The sequence below is a fragment of the Euprymna scolopes genome, chromosome 11, assembly GCF_053919585.1.
Source record: "Euprymna scolopes isolate OS-2025 chromosome 11, ASM5391958v1, whole genome shotgun sequence".
Classification (NCBI taxonomy): Eukaryota; Metazoa; Mollusca; class Cephalopoda; order Sepiida; family Sepiolidae; genus Euprymna; species Euprymna scolopes.
The window spans coordinates 3469939-3491095 of NC_136492.1; the positions used below are offsets into that span (position 1 = coordinate 3469939).

At 32.1% G+C, this 21157-nt stretch overlaps 1 protein-coding gene across 1 annotated transcript in view; it reads right to left on the reverse strand.

The window, feature by feature from the left end:
* Positions 1-1385: 1385 nt before the first annotated feature.
* Positions 1386-21157, reverse strand: part of LOC145287737 (RNA 3'-terminal phosphate cyclase-like) — a 56289-nt gene continuing 36517 nt past the window's right edge. The window contains exons 7-11 of the mRNA XM_080135501.1: positions 18369-18493; positions 12750-12808; positions 10937-11031; positions 5909-6013; positions 1386-2322 (exon numbers count right to left, since the gene is read on the reverse strand). Of these exons, the coding sequence (XP_079991627.1) occupies positions 2239-2322; positions 5909-6013; positions 10937-11031; positions 12750-12808; positions 18369-18493 (468 nt within the window). The 3' untranslated portion in view covers positions 1386-2238. The remainder of the gene's footprint in view (positions 2323-5908; positions 6014-10936; positions 11032-12749; positions 12809-18368; positions 18494-21157) is intronic.

Below are 21157 nucleotides of genomic sequence, written 5' to 3' on the forward strand. Positions count from 1 at the left end.
AAGGAGACCTAGGTTTGTCCGGGTACCAGGATCCCCCTCTCAATGTAGCACACACAGTTTTGTGGAAAGGCAAGTCAATACGGTCAACACAACTGCAGGAGTTGCAGTGCTTCACCATCTGCCTTCAAATTTTTTGTCAGGGTTTACCCCCTCAGCTTTTCCCAAAGTAGCTGGAGATGGGGGTCACTATGTCCTGGATTATCAAATTTTGATGTCCAAAGATGAAAATAATATCTACAGGTGATGAAAGTATTATGGAAAGAGTTGAGTTTTTCCTCGCAAGCAGACTTTTTTTTTTTTTTTTTTTTTTTATCTGAAAGTGATTCTGCAATATTTTTCTTTTCTTGTTGTTCCTGTGAAAAGTGACTTCACATAAAATGACCATTTTCAATTCGTTTGTGATTTTGAATATCTAGTCATGGTTTACTTGTAGTGAAAATTATCTTCAGGCCAGGTTGTCCTGCCAAACCCTTGAACAGATCGATCTTAGACGCTCAAGGACAGTGTCTAGTCTGCATTCGAGTTCTCTCCTGTAGATATCCATGTTATATGTGTGTGTGTGTGTGTGTGCACACAACTATATATATATATATATAATATAAAGCTGAATGTCTGTACATGTGTCTGGTCACAAATAGGCTCCTATATGGTTGACTATTTTAAAAAGTGATTACATATAATGATGTATCGAGACACAGGAATAGGTATTTTGATCTGGCATAATGATGATTCATTAAAATTGTGGGGTCTGCATTCACGCCCGATCCACAAAGTATGGAAACAAAAAATTTAAAAATTAAAAAAAAAACGTTTACAAGTGTTTTTGATATAGATGTACATAAAACATACTTATCAAAGTATTATTAACTTAAACAGGGATGGTATAATAAAATTGTGGGATCTGCGTTCGTGCCTGACCTCCATAGAATGGAAATAGGTACAAACTTTAATAAAGACTTTTCATATCTATCTGCGTAAGTATACTTTGATAATTATATTTCAGTTTGAAGAAATATGGTATAATAAAATTATGGGGTGTTTGTTCGCGCCCGACCTCCATAGAATGGAAATATGTCACAAAGTTTAACAAGGTTTTTTAATATAGATCCACAGAATATTGTGATAAGTGTTTCAGTGTGAACAGGTATGGTATAATAAATTATGGGGTTTATCTATTTTATTTTTACTTTCATCATATTTTGCTTTGGTTTTGATAACCCCAAATTCGAAGCTATCTCATTATAACCCTTCCTTTTCATGACCTATCATACTTTCATAAATTAGAGTCCATTTTCTGCACGCTGTTTTTGAACCCAGTCAACGACGGGTACTTTTGCTAGTATATATATGAGAAAACATTCCCAGAAATAAAAACAAACCAGATATGAGATTGAAAGAACTTTTGCTTCATTGATGAAACAAACAAAAACAAATTTTGAATAAACTAAAAGTTGCTATCATTTTGAAAAAACAAAATCCCTTGAGATTTCCGAAAACATCATTTTGCATAGTTTCATAAAATTAACATTTAAATAAATTAAGGGAAAATATTTAATAAATCCATTAATAGTTCTTTCAAAGAATATCACACAATATTATCGCATTGGTAAATCTTAAACAAAATTTTTGGTGCTTGTACATTTTAAACAAGACATAAAAAATGAAAATATCGAAAAAAAAGGTTAAATTGTACATATGTTTTGAACTGAATATCTCTGAAAAAAAATTTCACTTAATTTGATCGAGTAGTTTTTTTGTTTTTTTTTACAGTGGAAAAACATGTTTTTATGACAGCGCGTTGAAGGTTGCCATCTTTGAATTTTTTTATAACACGCCACGGGGGAGATAACTCAATTTAAAGTGCCGACACTCCCTCCCCATCTATAATGCTAGCTTTTTTCCAAAAAATCGAACCTTTTGCTCGGTATCATAACAAATTGTTTTTTCGCTGCAAAAAAAAAACAAAAAAAAAACTACTTGATGAAATTAAGTGACATTTTTTTCCGAAGAACTTCATTCCATAATGGATACGTAAAATATAACCTTGTTTTTTTATTTTCATTTTTTAATGTCTTGATTAAACTGTACAAGTACCAAATTTTTGAATAAATGCCCTCAGATCCTGATACTTCTCAGACGACTAATTGTGTTTAGAAAAAAAATTTTGCTAGCATCAGTTTAGAATTACTGGGATTTTTTTTTTTGTTGTTGTTGTTTTAATTGTTGAAGAAATTATTTTTAAATGGCATTGTTCATCAATCCGATTCCTTCGCATTCAATGATTGTTTGGGTCTGCGACAAATTCTTCACATTAAATTTGGCCTGGAAAAAAAAAAATAAATAAATATTACCCAAAAATTTGAACAACTTTGAAATTTTTTTTTAAATCAAGTTTGAAATTTCAAAAAAAAAAAAAAAAAAAAAAAAAAAATCCCTTTATATTTAAAAAAAAAATTGAAAAAATTTTGTATGATGTAAACCAAGAAAATGTCACATGCCAAAACTCATGTCACTTCATCAGGAACTTTTTTTTTTAAATTAGAAAACTGTCTTTGACAGAAAGAAAATACTGTATTTCGAAAATCACGTAAATTGATCAAGTTTTATTTTTGAATAAGAAAATCATCTTTAAGTGAATTTGACTTTTTCCAATGTTCCCCTCTACCCATGTTAAAAATGGCTTCATAAAATCTTACAAATTTGAATTATATAGAGTTATCTCCCTTTTTTTCTTCACGTTTTCAAGATGGCGTCACAAGATCGTCTCGCGTAGTTTCAGCATAAATTTGATTTGATTTAAAAATAAAACTACTGATCAATTTACATGATTTGTTTTTTTTTTTAATATATATGAAATTCTTGACAAACTTTTTTTTCTTTTTTTTAATTCAGTTGAGGATACCTCTTTTACAATCCGTTTTTCCTTTACGTCTGCTTTTTTTTCTTGTTTTACTTTCACCATCTGTATCTCGCTATCCAGAAAGTCAAGTCATCACTGGTTTGTTGAGCTCATTATATTAGCCATCGTTTTTTTTTTTTTTTTTATTGGGGGGGGGGGTCTAGCCAATCCCTCTTGGTGGTTGTGGGTACAAGGGAGTCTATCACAATAGGAGTTTATGAACAGACTGGAATGTGAAAAAAAAAAATAATAAATAACTGCCTTGAAGCCTATCTCCAAAAAATTTTTTTTCCTAATACTGGTGTTATTTTAAAAAAAATTTTTCATTGAGAGTTGACAACGCTAATAAAAGAATGTTTTACATTGAAATCCACTGAGGTTATTAAAAACGTAAAACAAAATTGTACGGAGAAATACCAGGCGACTGTGACGGGAGGCTGCAAGCAATGGTGATAGTGGAAGTAATCACAATCAAGGGGAAGTAACTCGTATTTATTTGATGGATACAACACTCCTGAACTTATATATAATATATACTTGCAACTGGAATTAAAACAGTGCCGCCCCAAGAGAGGTGTGGTTGGGGATTGTGCACCTCTGGCCACAAAAATTTCATGCACAAGTACCCTTACAGTGAGTATCCATAGTCTGTCAAGACTGAACGGAGCCGTTTTATTGCTTCAATTTTTTTTATTAGTGTCACTGACTCTAAAAGAAAAAAAAAAAATTAAATAATACCTGTAAAGACATGAAGTGCTTGCTAGACTCAATGTCCAATCACCCAGAGATGGTGTCCTGATATAAACACTAGCCCCCATCATCTCACTGTTGGCATCAGGAAGAGCATTCAAACATATAAATCTTACTTATTGAAGGAAATGACTTCAAAAAAAAAAAAAAAAATCTGACCAGAGATAAGTTTAAAAATCAATTTTTAAAAGTCGTCCAAAACATGCCAGAATCTAAAACACATTAAACCATAGATGATCATGTTTATTCCTATATACAAGAGATACTTTAGTTCTGGGATTATGTTATGTTGGAAACAAAAACTATTTTTATTACTCTAATTGTAATTTGTAATTAACTGAAATAGCTCTTTTATCTGTATATATATATATATATTTTTTTTTTCTACTTGGGGGGGTCACCATTTATCAAGGCCTGGAGACCACTCTAGGATAAGTATTAATGAGTGTTGGGAGACAACACCATGATGATCATTAATGGCGGAATTTGGGTAGGGTTTAATTATTTAAGAGGACAGCTCAGCATGAACATTTTTTAAAAAATTTTTTACAAAGGAGTTACCACTTATTAAGGCCAGGAGGACACTCAAGGATAAGGGTTAATGAGTGTACAAGGGTCAATGGGAAAATATTGTAGTAATCGTTAGTAGTGGAAATTTGGTAAATTGGATTACTTAAGGGAACGGGTCATCAAGAATTTGTTTATGTTGGACTTGAAGACAACCATATTGTAGTCAGCTGGAAAGCAGGAAAACCAAACAGATTTCCACAGGTGTGCAGTTCTAAGAAAGAAGCTTTGTTCATGGAATCTACATTTAGGTTTAGGCACAGGTAAAGCAGGGGAAATTATTGATAGTGGCTTCAGGTAGACGAGTGTTTTTCGTGAAAGTCAGGACAGGAGGACCATAGATTGGAGTTCAGACGAGCACTTTTCATGAAAATAACAATCAAGTAGAGACAGGCTCGCAACGTCTCTTCTGTGGGAAAGAGGTTGCAGCGAAGAAAAAAGGGCATCCCCGACTAGGCTACAAAGTTTATTTTGAACTCTGTAAAGGCAGGATAAGCTGGTTCTAGCAGCTCCAGTCCAAATGTGACAATACTCCATTCTTGGACATACTTGGCTCTTATACAGGTAGAGAATTGCATCAGCAGTGAGATATCTACTAGAGCAATAGAACGATCCCACCATTTTTCCAGCAACCTTGGCAACGGATTTGATGAAAATGACAAAAAAAAAAAAAAATCTGACCAAAGCTAAGTTTGAAAATAAATTTTTAAAAGTCGTCCAAAACATGCCAGAATCTAAAACGAACATTAAACCATAGATGATCATGTTTCCATAAAGAATTATACGAGATATACTTTAGTTTTGGGATTATGTTATGTTGGAAATAAAAACAATTTTAATTATTTTAATTCTTTGTAATTTGTAATTAAATGAAAAATCCATTTATCTTAATCTTATCTGTATTTTGAAAAATCTTCCAACACAAAATGTAAAATTGATGATGATGAACTGGAACAAATACATTGATGACATTGCAAAGGCTGCTGTAAAGAAGGTGGGCTCCCTCTATCATGCTAGAAAAACCTACTCACACCTGAGAGTATCCTTTACCTCTACAAGTCCACCATTCGCATACCATGCATGGAGTATCGTTGCCACATCTGGGCTGGTATATCTACCACTAGTCTCTCCCTCTTGGATAGGGTCCAAAAAAAGAGTTTCCAATCTAATATATCCCACTTTTGTCAACTAAGCTCCAACCTCTGTCCCATCACCACAATGTTGCATTTCTGCGCCTGTTTTACAAATATCTATTTTTATCAGTTTAGTGTTCTGTGCCTCCTCAATGTACATATCCCCAACAAATCTCGCTTAGCAACAAAATCTCACCCCTTCACTGTTGAGGTCCCTAAATGCCAGAAAGCTTTCTACTCTAATAGCATCTTCTCTTGAACAGTAGATTTTAAAATTCCCTTCCTGCTACCTGCTTCTATAACTGTACTGACATGCAGAAGTTTAAATGTAATGTAAACCAATATCTTGTTAATCTTTGCTAGGCATGGTCCCAAATAATAGCCAATTACGTTCAAGCGGCGATTCCATGATAGGGGTGAATGTGAATAAAAAAAAAATGAATATTAGCATCCTGTTGATTTTTTTTTTGTTTAATAAAATAAAAATGTCAGTTTGTCCCCACCCCCTTGAAGATCGAGTTTAGATTCAAATTCATATCCATAAGTGCAAAATAATTACCTGCGTGAGTAGCTTAGCGATATGGATTGCCGTCTCCGTATGCAGAGTCAGTGGGCCGCATCGAATACAAGATTTGCCTTTAGCGAGAGCCATCAAAATTATAATCTAAAATGAAAAAAACATTAATTAAAAATATAAAAATACGAAGTCGCAAACATTTTCGAAAACAAGTCCTTACCACTTGCCTCCTCACACGATGAGGACACATTTTGGTGCTTATTTATTTTTCTATTCATTTATTTGATTTTGATATTTATTTGATCAGCATAATTGTGTTGATGAACTGTTTCTTGTTAAATCACCTAAGTTAGGAGACGTTAAGCCTGGCCAGTATCAGATGGGTGACCATTTGACAATGTTAGATGCAGTATGTCATTTTCCCATAACCAGGATATACGTGGACCACTTGTGAATTTCATACTCCTGTAAACTTCCTCCTTTAGAGGAAGTCAGCATATCGGTTCGTATTGTTATATGGTTTTATTTTGATTAATAATGCTCTTGTAGAGAATAACTATTTAATTTCCCTCCATGAGGACAGGGTTAGACACAAGGTCGGTCTTTAATGTAGAGAATATCTAGCTCTTCAAAGGATTAAGACAAAAATTTAAATTACTTCCGTGTAGAAGGATTTTCCTTTCAATGACTAACGGCACAACAAACACAATCCTAGCCTGAAAGATAGGAAGCATTTTCGGAGTTTTTTTTATTTGTTTGTTTTTAACTCCAAATTCAAACTTGAATATGTATCTAAGATATAAAATAAAGTTAATCGTGCTTGTAAAAAAAAAAAAAGTCTCTTCATCATTTCTTTGTTGTCAATAGCTTTCTTCCTACAATATCAATTTTTGACTTTGGCAAGATACTATGGACTGCCTTCACTCTCCCCAAGAGAATGTAGAGGAAATAATTCACAAAAATTGTGGTCTGAAATGCTACGAAAAGCAAGATAAATTACTCTTCTGTGGTTAAACACCTTAAAAATTGGTACAAACCTGTTTTTGTGAAACCTGTAGGGTCCTATGCAGTCAAAAAGAATGAAAAAAAATATATAAAAAAAAAAAATGACTGCTTCTCCTTTTTATATACTTGCAATATTGTCACCTAATATGCAAATGAGATGGTTCTGGTTTCAAAGAAAAAGCCTAGTTTTTCAGAGATTGAGTTGATTTTGGATTTGGTTGCTGGAGTAGTAAGTTTTGTCAGCAGTGCATTGTGTTTTGAAGTTGTTTTTTTGACAGTTAGTTGTCAAGTTTTGAAGTAGCAAGTTTTTAGCAGCAGAGTTTCAAATTTAATATTGGAAATTCTTACTTCTATGCTAGTAAATATTAAAATATGAATGCATTCACTTTCGATAAATTTGATAAAAGTCAACAAAATAGAGTTATCTCCCTTAGAATGTAAAGCTATTACGAACGATAATGGAAAAAGAGATAAAAATTAAAATAAAATACTCGGAGAAGAATTGAAAAGATAAATTGAAGATTTAAATTATTGCCATAACCAGTATGGGATGAAGATAAATTTTAATTTTTTTTTTTTTAAATAGGCATCACCACATATCAAGGCCAAGAGGCCACTCAAGGATAAGGGTTAAAGAGTGTACAGTAGAAATTGGACAATATAGTAATCATTGGTAATGAAAATTTGGTAAATTTGATAACTTATATAGAATGGCTCATCAAGAACTTATTTACGTTAGACTTGAACACAACCATATTGTAGTCAGCCAGAAAGCAGGAAAACGGAAGACAATTCCACAGGCGTGCAGTTCTAAGAAAGAAGCTTTGTTCATGGAATCTACATTTAGGTTTAGGCACAGATAAAGAGTGGGGGGAATTATTGATAGTGTGTACAGCTAGACGAGTGTTTCTTGTGAAAGTTTGGCGAGGGGGGACCATAGATTGAAGCTCAGTTGAACACCTTCCATGAAAATAACGATACATCAGAGACAAACTCGCAACATCTCTTCTGTGAGATAGAGGTTGCAAGGAAGAGAAAAGGATATCTCCAACGAGGCTACGAAGTCTATTTTGAACTCTATCAAGGCAGGACAAGTCCTTTCTAGCAGCTCCTGCCCAGATGTGGCAACAATATTCCATCCTTGGACGTACCTGGCTCTTATATAGATAGAGAACAGCATTAGCAGCGAGATATTTACCGGATCGATAGAAAGATCTGATCATTTTTCCAGCGGCCTTGGCAACAGATTTGATGTACGTGTTCCATTTAAGATCAGGAGTAATGGTCAAGCCCAGAAGCTTGTCAAAACTTGAGGCCTCTTGAAGACGAGAGCCATTCATTTCAACTGATGCCAGATGTGGATCACAATGTTGATGATGTAAAGAGAGAAGCTTGGTTTTAGATGCATTAAAAGTAACCAGCTACTCCTTTCCCCATTGTACTAGGTGCTCAAGATCAGAGGAGAGAGAATTGGAGAGAACTTGGTCGTTTACTGTCTTAGATGTGCTACCATAAATAAATAATAATACTATTTAAATAATAATACTATTTAAATTAACCATTTCATTACAATTCCTTAAGAAATAACATGTTAAGCAAAAACGAATTATTAGATCGTAACATGTAAACAAAGTTTATATGAAACTATGATAGATGTTCTATTTCTTTCGCAATCTAAATAGAAACTAGAATTTGAAGATGTAGATTAATATTTGGGAGATAAATCAATCAAATCAATAAACTGGGAGAAAAAAATAATTATCAAAATAAAGAAAAACATACAAAAGATTAAATTAATATTAAAATTGGTTGAAATAGCAGTTAAAAAGTAGAAAAATGAAAACGGGGTGATTACCAAATTCGAAGACTATCAAAAAAATAAAAAGTAAATATAAGAGTGGTGGAGAGGTAGGTCCAACTGCTTGATCCCTAAAAATAGAGAATATGAGCGTATTCATATATGTATAACCAGTATATTTTTCCGTCTGAAGAGTAGCTATTTTGGAATATTTTTAAATGATATAATATTTAAAATTGTCCAAATAGTTATGAAACAATTGTAACGCATATGAAAATCCATGATATGATGTTCTCATTTTATATTTTGTCGTCTTGATTTTTGCGAAAATATTATATATATATATATTCATAGCCTACTACGTAATATATATGTCAGTGTTGAACTACTGTCGTTATTAACCAACGGAGCATTACAACTGTTGAGCAAGTGAAGAAATGATAGTGAAACCTGGTCAGTGAGGGTTGAGGACATGCATTGCATGGAGAGAAATGATATGGAAATAATGATGGATGTGCAATATGAGACAAGCTTAGGTTTGACAAGCTCAGAGAAAGATTAAATATGAACAATATAGGGATATGTGTACAAAACAGAAGACTCTGATGGTATGGCCACACTGAAAGAATGGATGAGTTTATGGATTAGAATGTTGAGATAGCAGAGTCAATCCATAAGGAAGGCCTAGCAAAACATGGACGGAAATGATAAAAAAGGTATAAATAATAACATGGCTAGAAATATAATAGTTTGAAAATCAGTTTCTTCACGCCATCCAACTTGTAAAATGCATTTATAGTTTTTGCGAAATTGAATACCGAACAAATGCAATCTTAAATTCAATTCTCTGATACTATTGTTGTTGCACCCTCCTCCTGCCCCTCAAAGGGAGGAACTAAAAAGGGAGGAGAAAGAAAAAAATAAAAGACAAGAAGAAATAGGTTGAAATCAGGTGAACAAAGGAAATAGGGTTGGTGGAAAGACAACGAATAGGAAGCTGTTCACCAAGAAACACAAAAGGAAGCTAAGATGGGATTATTGGTTAAAGTGTGGTGATGATTAAGACAAAGGTCGATAGGTTTTAAAAAGTTAGTTTTAGGTGTGTCGATGAGTTTTATGGGAATTCACAACAATTGGGTAATGTTTGTGGAATACTGTTACCATATCTGGGCAGGAGCTGCTAAAAACAGCCTATCCTGTCTTGAAAGAGTACAAAATAGACTTTGTGGCTTAGTGGGGGATGTCTTTTTCTCTACCCTGCAACCTCTCTTCCACAGAAGAGACGTTGCGAGCCTATCCTTGTTTTATCGTTATTTCCATGGCAGGTACTCGTCTGAACTCCAATCTCTGGTCCCCCCTCGCCAATCTTTCACGAAAAACACCCATCTAGCTGAATCCACAGTGAAAAATTTCCCCCACTCTATATCTGTGCCTAAATCAAAACGTGGATTCCATGAACAAAGCTTCTTTCTTAGAACTGCACGCCTGTGGAACTCTGTTCCGTCTGCCTGCTTCCCACCGGACTACAACTTGGATGTCTTCAAGTCCAACGTTAACAAATTCCTAATGAACCGCTCCCTTAAGTAAACACTTCATCAAATCTCCACACTAACGTAATGTACTTGCAATAACCCTTATCCCTGAGTGGCTTCCGGGCCTTGATAAGTGGTGATCACTATAAAAAAAAAAAAAAAAAATCTTGTTGTAACATTGTACACTTTTACAAATATAGATCCAACAGTTTCAGTCGCAAATGAGACCAAAACAAAGAATAACTCAAACTCACTTTTTCGTAAGAACAACATTTATTTCCTCAATGCTGCACGTGGTTTCTTATTACGGCTATGACATCTCTAACATGATCGTCTTTTCCTTTTGGTAGTTTTTTTTCCCATCAGTGACGTCATTTCGCATGCATTTGCATATGTCCGTGCTCTGTTACATTAGATTTGCGATGATTCACGACAGTTTTGATTTAGCCAGTTGCAAGTTTGAGAGTCGAATGCAAGCAGTGGCTTGGAGCAGATGGAAAAACGAATCAATAAAATGCTGACAAAGAGGCAGAGACATCAATGCGTGGGAGATGATCAGAAGAGAACCACGGAAACATTAACATTTTTTTCAACATTAAGATTCGTGATTGTTTCAAGGTGGGGGGGGGGCATGTGGTATTACAATTCTATGAAACGCAAAAATTTCTTCACATGAAACCGACAAAATTCTATGATTGAAACAAAATTTTGCAATCAAATAAAATCAAGTTTTACCTGATCTTGTAAATAATCGTCCACACAACCGCCATGATGAATATTATCGAGGAGATTTGAAGCTGCCTGGTACCCAACATCTTCAGCAGAACGTCCTAGTTTTACAAAAGAAAATATAAGACTTAGAAAACAACTCAGTTTCAAATGTTAAACAAAAATTTAAGACGTTTCTGAATTTTTTAGATGAGGATGGATTATTTTGGATTATTCGGACTACTATTTTCATCTTGAGTGTTATTTGCATGTGAGCTTTAACCTTTATCAGGTGTATCTTGTTGAACTCGGGAATCTTTCTGTTAGAACTAAAGAATCTGCACAGAATTTCAAACAAAACCCTTTATTTAACAAGGGGGGGGGGGCTAGTGTACTTACTGATCCGCGCTATTTTTTTAATCGTATTTCCAAGTTTTATTAAAGTTTTATGATATGTTTTTTATTTATCCAATTGTAAGGTTGAAGTATAGAATAGGTACAAAACACCCTCCCCTCCATGTTAAGAATGGCTTTTTAAATAATAACGCTATTATTTCAGCATGGATCAATAAGTGCACTAGTACCCATGAGGGAGTATGTTCTTGTTCCGTCAGCCATGACTGGGTAAAAGTTCTAAGTAATTTGCAATTGTATTTTTGGGTGTTGCACTGAGAATTGAACGTTCAACTTTCAGAAGAGTACAACTTTTACAACTGAATTTTAACAAGTACTATATCCACTGCACCATGGGTCCTTGCAGATTCTTAAGTTTGACAAGATAAACCCATAGAAGGTCAGAGATTATGTCGACAGAAACGTTGTGAAAATAAGACTCAAGTTGAAAACAGAATCCAAATAATATGAAACAAAAATAAAAAATTTAAACTAATGTTGGATTAATTAATCGGAATCGGAACTGTTTGTCGTATTGGAATTGAAAAAAGTTATAGCCTATTTTCCAATGCCAAAACCAATTCTTTTAATTTCTTTTTTCAAACTTAATTTACCATTGCTGGTACTTATAATAAAATAATAATAATAAAAACAAATATCCAATTTGAAAAGAAATAATGAGTAAAAAAATGAAAAACATTTGTTGTAAAACAAGTAAAATTCACCAATTTTTCCATAAAATTTAAAAAATACCGATTTATTTTTTAATTAAAAAAAAAAATAACCCAATTTTTTTTAATTAAAAAAATACCCACATTTTTCTTAAACAGAATACCCCAATTTTTCTTAAAAATTAAAAATATACCCTGACTTTTCTTAAACAATTAAAAAATATCCTGACTTTTCTTAAACAATTAAAAAATACTCCGAGTTTTATAAGAAATAAAAATAATCTGATTTCTATAAAAATTTTAAAAATACCCTGATTTTTCTTAAAAACAAAAAATCTGTTTTTATTTAAAAAATAGAAAAATGTTCTTATTTTTCTTGTGACCCAGTGCACAAGACAATGAAGAGTGGAAGAGGAAGAAAAGGAATGTTAGGGTTGGTGATCGTTTTTGAGAGATGAGACCATATGGTATTACAATTCTATGAACTGTAAGAATTTTCCTTAAAATTTTTTTTAAAACCTCAAAGAAATTTCAGAATTTTTCTTTTGTTTTAAAAAAATATTTTGAAATATTCCCCCCCAAAAGTAATTCATATTTTATAATTTTCCTTAAAAATAAAAATCGGAAAATACTCATATTTGTTTTCAAAAATACTCTAATTTTTCTTTTAAAAAAACAAACAAATATTTTTAATTTTCCCTATGGAATATCTTGGAAAAACCAAAACAAGCAAAAATTCTATAGAGAAAAAAAAAAAAAAAAAAAAAAAAACAAACCTTTTTTGCCAAGTCCTGAACCAGCCAGAATACACCCAGTTGACGTCTCAGCCACAACACTGAAATAGAAAGTCAGAAATATATATATATATATATATATTATATACATATACATATACACACACACACACACACTAGCAGTTCAGACCAGCTTTGCTTGGACCCTATGTACTGTTCATGAAATTATGTGCACATATATATATATATATATATATATATATATATTAAAAAGTTTGACTCCTGTCCAGGTAACCTACATCTAAAATTTCATGTGTTTAGACCCAAAATTGGTGGAGGAGTTTGGTAGAGTCTGCAAAGGTCAGTTCTTTTAACTTTGACCTCTTGGCAGCCAAATTTTCATATAAAAACTGATTAAAAAGCTTGCTAAATGTCTGACTACCCTTCATGTAAAATTTCAAATGTTAAAACCCAAAATTGGCTGAATAGTTTGCTAGAGACCACAAAGGTCAAATCTTTTGAACTTTGACCCCTTGGTCGCCAAATCTTTGGTCAAAACACAATTAAAAAGCTTGCCTTATGTCTGAATACACTTTATGTAAAATTTCAAATGTTTAGATAAAAAATTGGCTGAGAGGTCAATTTTTTTTTTTTTTAAACTTTGACCCCAATTTTGACCCCTTAACATTCATTGTTTTGGGTTCAAATCAAATTAAAAAGTTTGATCCAAGTCCAAGGACCCTACATCTAAAATTTCAAGTGTTTAGAGAAAAAATTGGCGGAGCAGTTTGGTAGAGTTTTCCAAATTCAAATCATTAAACTTTAACCCCTTGACACCCCAAACAAGGCACAGTGCCACTTTGAAGTAGGAGGCTATTCTCGGGGACATAAGTTGCAGGGGTATTATGAAGGGAGATAAGTAGCAAGATGCCTGTTCACTTACACATGTCAGTGCAGTTGGGAAAGCAGAATCCCGAAAGGGAGTTCCAAAGTCTAGCAGTTCTGGTGAAGAAACTATTGGAGTAGAAAGATTTTTTAAAATATTTTCCCAAATCTCAATATCCCTTTATGTCAAATCTCGAGTCTGTAGACTGAAAATTAACATTTTTATCATTATTTCCGTATTTTATTTTTACTGTATTTTTTCATCATTTGATTTTTCAATTATTGTATTTACATGCTATTAGGTGATTCATCATTTGCTGCTGTCATATCTCCGTTATAATTTATTATATCTCTATTATAATTTATTGTATCTCTATTATAATTTATTATATCTCTATTATAATTTATTATATCTCCACTATAATTTATTATATCTCTATTATAATTTATTATATCTCCACTATAATTTGTAAAAGTGTTTCTATTATTTTAAATACTTTTTATATTTTAATATGTTTGTCGGTATGTGTATGTGTGTTCGTTTATGTTTTCATGTTTATGTATATTTGAGTATTTTCAAGTTTAAATTTGTCCCTTTATGCTTATATTTGTACTGTTATAGTTATTCTCAACTTATATATACATGTATTTATTTGTGTGTGTTTTTATGGATTCGTTTAGATATTTGTGTTGTAATAATTTTATTGTTATTTTAGTATGCTATCTTTAATCACACACACACACACACATATATTATATATATATATATATATATATATATATAAAATTACAATAAGTTTACCAAGGTAATCAAAATGGTAAACTTAAAATATATTATAAATATTAAAGAGTTAATATTTACAAGTAAAATAAACTCAGCCAGATGTAAAAGCTCAATAAAACCGAAAAGGAAATAGAGCTTATAATATGAACAAATGATTAATAAAACATGTTAAAAGACATCTTGAAAAAGAGTTAAAAACATATTTAATTTTAAAAAGGAAGCACAAAATAAGTGGATAGTCTTTAATCCGCGGAATTTCAAAGAAATACTCTCCTTCTCATCAGAGGGCAGGAATTAGCAAAATGCAGGATCGGATTTTGCATGTAAAAGTATTTAATGAAACTACAAGTAAGTCACAGATCTTACTTGGTTAAAAAAAGGGTGAGGTAAGGGGAACAGGAGGTAAAAGAAAAATGATAAAAAGATTTCACATGAATGGATAGTCCGGTGAAGGGTAAAAACTATCCATTCATGTGAAATCTTTTTATCATTTTTCTTTTACCTCCTGTTCCCCTTACCTCACCTTTTTTTTTAACCAAGTAAGATCTGTGACTTACTTGTAGTTTCATTAAATACTTTTATATGCAAAATCCGATCCTGCATTTTGCTAATTCCTGCCCTCTGATGAGAAGGAGAGTATTTCTTCGAAACTCTGCGGATTAAGGACTATCCACTTATCTTGTGCTTCCTTTGTTAAAATTAAATATGTTTTTAACTCTTTTTCAAGATGTCTTTTAACATGTTTTATTAATCATTTGTTCATATATATATATATATATATATATATGTATATTAGTGATTGAATGATTCCCATATTTTTCTCGATTCCAATACAATTCCTGATTCTGATACAATTATTGATTTCAATTCCAAAATTACCTAAAATATATAACATTTTTTTTGTGGGGAGGAGCAGAGATTCCAGATCTACTTTTAAATATAAGTTTTCTGTTTAATGTGACAAACTTCTTATTGTTTTCCCTTGAGAATTGTATCAAAGGTTTTGATAAATTCATTATATTTCCATCTATATTTTTTAATTGTGCCATTTTTTCCTCTATTTATCAATTTTTTTCATGCAATTTTTCCCCCAATGCTACTTTCACTACAATTTTTTGTTTATAAAAGCTTAGCATCAATAAATATTTATCCATTTATCAGCAATAGAAAATTAACTTTTAAAAAAAAATTTTTTAAATCGTCTATATTTGTACTATTACAGTCATTCTTGTTTTTATTTTTACTTGTATGTGTATTTATGGATTTGTTTATATCTTTGTCTTGTAACGTTTTTATTAATTTATACGTGAATTCATTGATATATATTATGATTATTTTGTTTTAGTTTTTCTACATACTGACTAAACAATCGCCATATAATTCTTCCCCCCACCTTTTTATACGTCCCTAAATAATGAAGCAGTACGGCATAATCACAGTGACACCAATTCTCGCCAGATCACCGAAGTTAAGCAACATTAAGCCTGGCCAGTACAAGATGGGTGACCATTTGGGTAGGCTATGAGCTATATGTACCTTCTGGGAAGGTTGGACATGGGGCTAGCACCCTCATAACCAAAAAAAAAGAACTCCTCACTACAAAAGCATCTTAAAAGTTGTGGATGACCTATGCTCCTCCAAGGCTATGGATAGATGGAAATAATAAAGCGCTTATAAAAATTCTAATTTAATTATTTTTATTCTAAATCTTTAATTATAATTGATTTTATTCTAATCTTTAATTATAATTGATTTTATTCTAATCTTTAATTATAATTGATTTTCTTCTAATATTTAATTATAATTAATCAAGTTCTTACTCCTTACCATATATATTCAAAATTACATATAGTATAACTGGCTGGCAGCCTGGCAGCCTGGCATTGCCCAGTCATACAATACGCTTGAACATGATGTTTTAATTTATGCAGACTGCATATGTATTGTGACCCAACCAGCCACGGCAAGAAGCGATTAACTCAGAGAAAGGGATTACAAAAATTTAATTTAGAGCTATGGTTGAAAATTACCCCAAAAAGTGGCCAGCGAAAGAGGAATTAAAGGCCTTTTTATTTTAATGGGAGTCCAGAAAACACCAGATCACCCTGCCAGTTGGAAAGGAAGATAGTGTGGTCGTCGATGTGAAATACATTTTCTTTGTAACGGAAAAAACAAAGTAAAAAATATGAAACAATAAATTTGTAAAGGTGATTATTTGGAGATATTAACAGATGTTTAGTCTCAAGCTTAACCTGGGAGTCAAGGACAGGTTCCCCGGTGCGATCTGCCAGTATATATATATATGTATATATATATATATATATATATAAACTGGCAGATCAATATTGTACCTTGCATAACATAATCAGTCTTTTTCGATAATCATCTGCAAGAATTCCCGCAGTGGAGAGTCAAAGCCAACTATTTCAGGAATATTACATATTGGATACGTTTTTTTTATGATGTTTGAAATTTTGTTATTTTGATTTTAATAATTTTATTTTTATACTTTCATAAAACATGTATTTATTATGTAAATTCAAATAAAAAACTTTCATTTTTTATTATGTCATAAGCACGTATTTCTTTTAAAATTTCAAATAAAATAAAAACTTTTATTTTTTTATTAAAAGTGCAAATAAAAATTGTGTTATTTTTATTTTATACTTTTCAATAATGTCCTTTTTCTTATATTTTATTTCAATAAAACGCTTCACAATAGAAATATTGAAAAACAATAAAAGTGAAGAAACTGATTTGCCTTGTCACTTCTGGTAGCAGCCACACCGGAAGTTAGTAAAGTTAAGTACATTAGCTGACTATAACTGAAAACAGTAGTCTTCTGAAACATAAAATTCATTTCTACAAAGAAACGTACATGAAGATACTATTTAAAGTACGTCCGTTATGTTAGATGGGTGAAGTAAGTTCTAGCTGGATTGCCTTCGTAATTAAAAGGCATTAAGATATCAGTACACACCCGTTTCTTGTGCGGTTCCATGCAGATAAAAAAGAAAAGAAAAGAAAAAAAAATGGCTGCCTTTCTGGTTTTATGCTAATCCAACTGATTGCTTTATGCAAATGAGATGCTGCTGATTATAGTATAAAAGCCTGACTTTTATAGAGACTTGGGGATTTAGGATTTGGTGACAGAAGGAGTGAGTCTTGTGAGCAGAGAGTTGTGTTTTTGCAGTTGAAAGTGTACTTGTATAGTTTAATCAAGACATTAAAAAAATAAAAATATCAAAAAAAAGTTTAAATTCTACGTATTCATTATGGAATGAAGTTCTCTGAAAAAAAATTTCACCTAATTTCATCAAATAGTTTGTTTTTTTTACAGCGAAAAAACAATTTATGATACCGAGCAAAAGGTTTGATTTTTAGGAAGAAAAGCTAGTATTAAAGATGGGAAGAGAGTGTTGGTGCTTTACATGGAGTTATCTCCCATGGCGTTTCTAAAATACAAACAAAAATTTTTTAAATTCAAAGACGGTTGACTTCAACGTGCAGTCATAAAAACGTGTTTTTCCGCTGTAAAAAAAAAAAAAAAAAAAAAACTTGATCAAATTAAATGGAATTTTTTTTCGAAGATCTTCAGTTCAAAACAGATACATACAATATAACCTTTATTTAATATTTTCATTTTTTAATGTCTTGATTAAACTGTACAAGTTTAAAAAATATTTATCTACGTCCAAATAAAATATGGCAATTTTCTAAGTAAAACGATCTTTAAGTGAAGGTGCTACTTAACCTTATTTATTAAAAGAATCTACATATATTTATGTTTTTAACTGACGACAAGAATTATCTTTGTTAATTGACATTGAAAGATGACAGATCCTACCTCTTTCTTCCGAGTTCGATATCCTCGATAAAGCGTTCGAATTTTGATTGCACCATCAGAGTGGTGTGAATTTTTTTTTTAATTTTGGGCATCGAAGCCAGGAAGAATTTACAGCCTTAGAAATCATTCATTAAAAATTACTCACATAATCCCTGAAGCTGTCCCAATTGCTAAATGGTTCGGTTCTTTCAAAACGTCGATATGCATCGGAATATTCGGCATTTTCTCCTTCAACGCAGCTTTTGCATTGTCAGCCATGATGTGAGCAACCTGCAGAAACAGAAAAAAAAACAAATTAATCGCAAAGAAATCATCATGAGGTTTTGATGTTTTTACTAACCTCCCAGACGTGAAACATTATTTTAAAGATATTCTTAGGCAATTCCTATTTCGGTCACGTAAATTATTTAGAACTGGAATGAAAACATGCATACTTGAATTTGCTGGGATTAATTTTATTCTGGAGAAATGATTATTTCTCACATATGCGAATGCGATAACAATTCTAAGGATAAGTTCTGACACAGAAAAATGACAATGACAATGACAATTTTCTCTTCAACAAGTATATATAACTTTTTAGAGCAATTTTACGGAGCGAGTAAACATGGCAAATAATACAAGAAAAAACTAATTGTTCAGACGAAAAATTGAGGAAGCTGATTTACATCCATGAACGAGATGGTGTTTTTTTTTGTTTTTTTTTACAAAGGCATCACCACATTATCAAGGCCCAGAGGCCACTCAAGGATAAGGGTTAAAGAGTGTACAGTAGAAATTGGTCAATATAGTAATCATTAGTAATGAAAATTTGGTAAATTTGATAACTTATATGGAACGGCTCATCAAGAACTTATTTACGTTAGACTGGAAGACAACCATATTGTAGTCAGCCGGAAAGCAGGAAAACGGAAGACAATTCCACAGGCGTGCAGTTCTAAGAAAGAAGCTTTGATCATGGAATCTACGTTTAGGTTTAGGCACAGATAGAGAGTGGGGGAAATTATTGATAGTGTTTACAGCTAGACGAGTGTTTCTTGTGAAAGTTTGGCGAGGAGGGACCATAGATTGAAGCTCAGTTGAACACTTTCCATGAAAATAGGTCTATTTTATATTAGCTGGCAGCCTAGTGTTGCCTGGTTGTATAATAGACTTAAATCGGGGAAAATCGGTGCAAAAGTGTGAAAATTAAGTAAATGGAATTTGCCAATTGAAGGTCGAATGACTATGCATGCGTAACGTAATAGCTATTGGTTCATGCTTTGATTTTTTAACCTCATTAACGTCAAAACAAAAAGTAAGTCGTAAGCTAAACGTTTTGATTTCGATTCATGGCCAAGTCATCGTTTTTAAAACTTTTTAAATCATTATTATATATTGAGTCCAATATAATATAATAAATACGAAATCTGCATTGATCAAAATATCATATTTAAGCGTATTTTATGACTGGATAATGCCGGGCAGCCTGCTAGTATATATATATATATATATATATATATATATATATATACTAGCAAAAGTACCCGTCGTTGACTGGGTTCAAAAACAGCCTACAGAAAATGGATTCTGATTTATGAAAGTATGATAGGTTATGAAAAGGAAGGGTTGTAATGAGATAGCTTCGAATTTGGGGGAATCAAAACCAAAGCAAAATATGATGAAAGTAAAAATAAAATAGATAAACCCCATAATTTATTATAACCATACCTGTTCACACTGAAACACTTATCACAATATTCTGTATATATTCAACTTTGTGACATATTTCCATTCTATGGAGGTCAGGTGCGAACGAACACTCCACAATTTTATTATACCATATTACTTCAAACTGAAACATAATTATCAAAGTATACTTCCGCAGATAGATATGAAAAGTCTTTATTAAAGTTTGTGCCTATTTCTATTCTATGGAGGCCAGGCACGAATGCAGACCCCACAATTTTATTATACCATCCTTATTTAAGTTAAAACATACTTATCAAAGTATTATTATGTACATCTATATCAAAAACACTTGTAAACTTTTTTTTTTAATTTTTAAATTTTTTTATTTCCATACTTTGTGGACCAGGCGCGAATGCAGACCCAACAATTTTAATGAACCACCGTTCTGCCAGATCAAACATACCCATTCTTGTGTCTCGATACATCTTCTATCGTTATATGTGATCAGTTTTCTATAATAGTCAACCATATAAGAGCTTATTCGTGACCACACACACATACACACACACACAGACATTCAGCTTTATATTATAGATATATACTAATTGACAGTCCAACTTTAATTCTATAATAGTACATATGCAAACTGCATAAATTATCGTTGATTATATAAGATTATATAAAAACGGGTTTACTTCAATTTGAATGTAAAACGTTTTTTGGCCTCTCTTGAGATTTTCAAAAACGTAGAACGAACATTTCTTCTTTTTTTTTTTGAGATTCTAGAAAGATCTTTTAGCGAAGGTATAAATAGAACGCTGGTCGCTAGATTAAATCAGTACTTGACATGTAGGACGCAAATGAAGAGGTGACCATTCAAGGCTCCGACTTTGAATTGTGTTTGGCTAAAGCATTTTATATCTAAAAACAAACCAAAATACAAAATAATAATCTAAGGGAATTATCTCCCTTTTATCTTGTGGCCTACTGTTTTTTTTTTTTTTTTTTTTTTTCAATAAAACTTTATTTTCCATTTAACTAGCGGGGGGGGGGGGTATCCGGCGATGCCCGGGTGTCTTGAGGTAAATTAAACCTCCGGGGGGCGGGGCTAAATAATAAAAAAAAATGTTTTGTTAGGCCAATATGAGGATCGAACCCGTACCCTTGAGTTGGAAATTAATTTGTGAGAGAAAAAAAAAAAAAAAAACGTGTGACGTTAACAATTGGGCCACCGCAACATACAATGTAGACAGGTTTGAATTT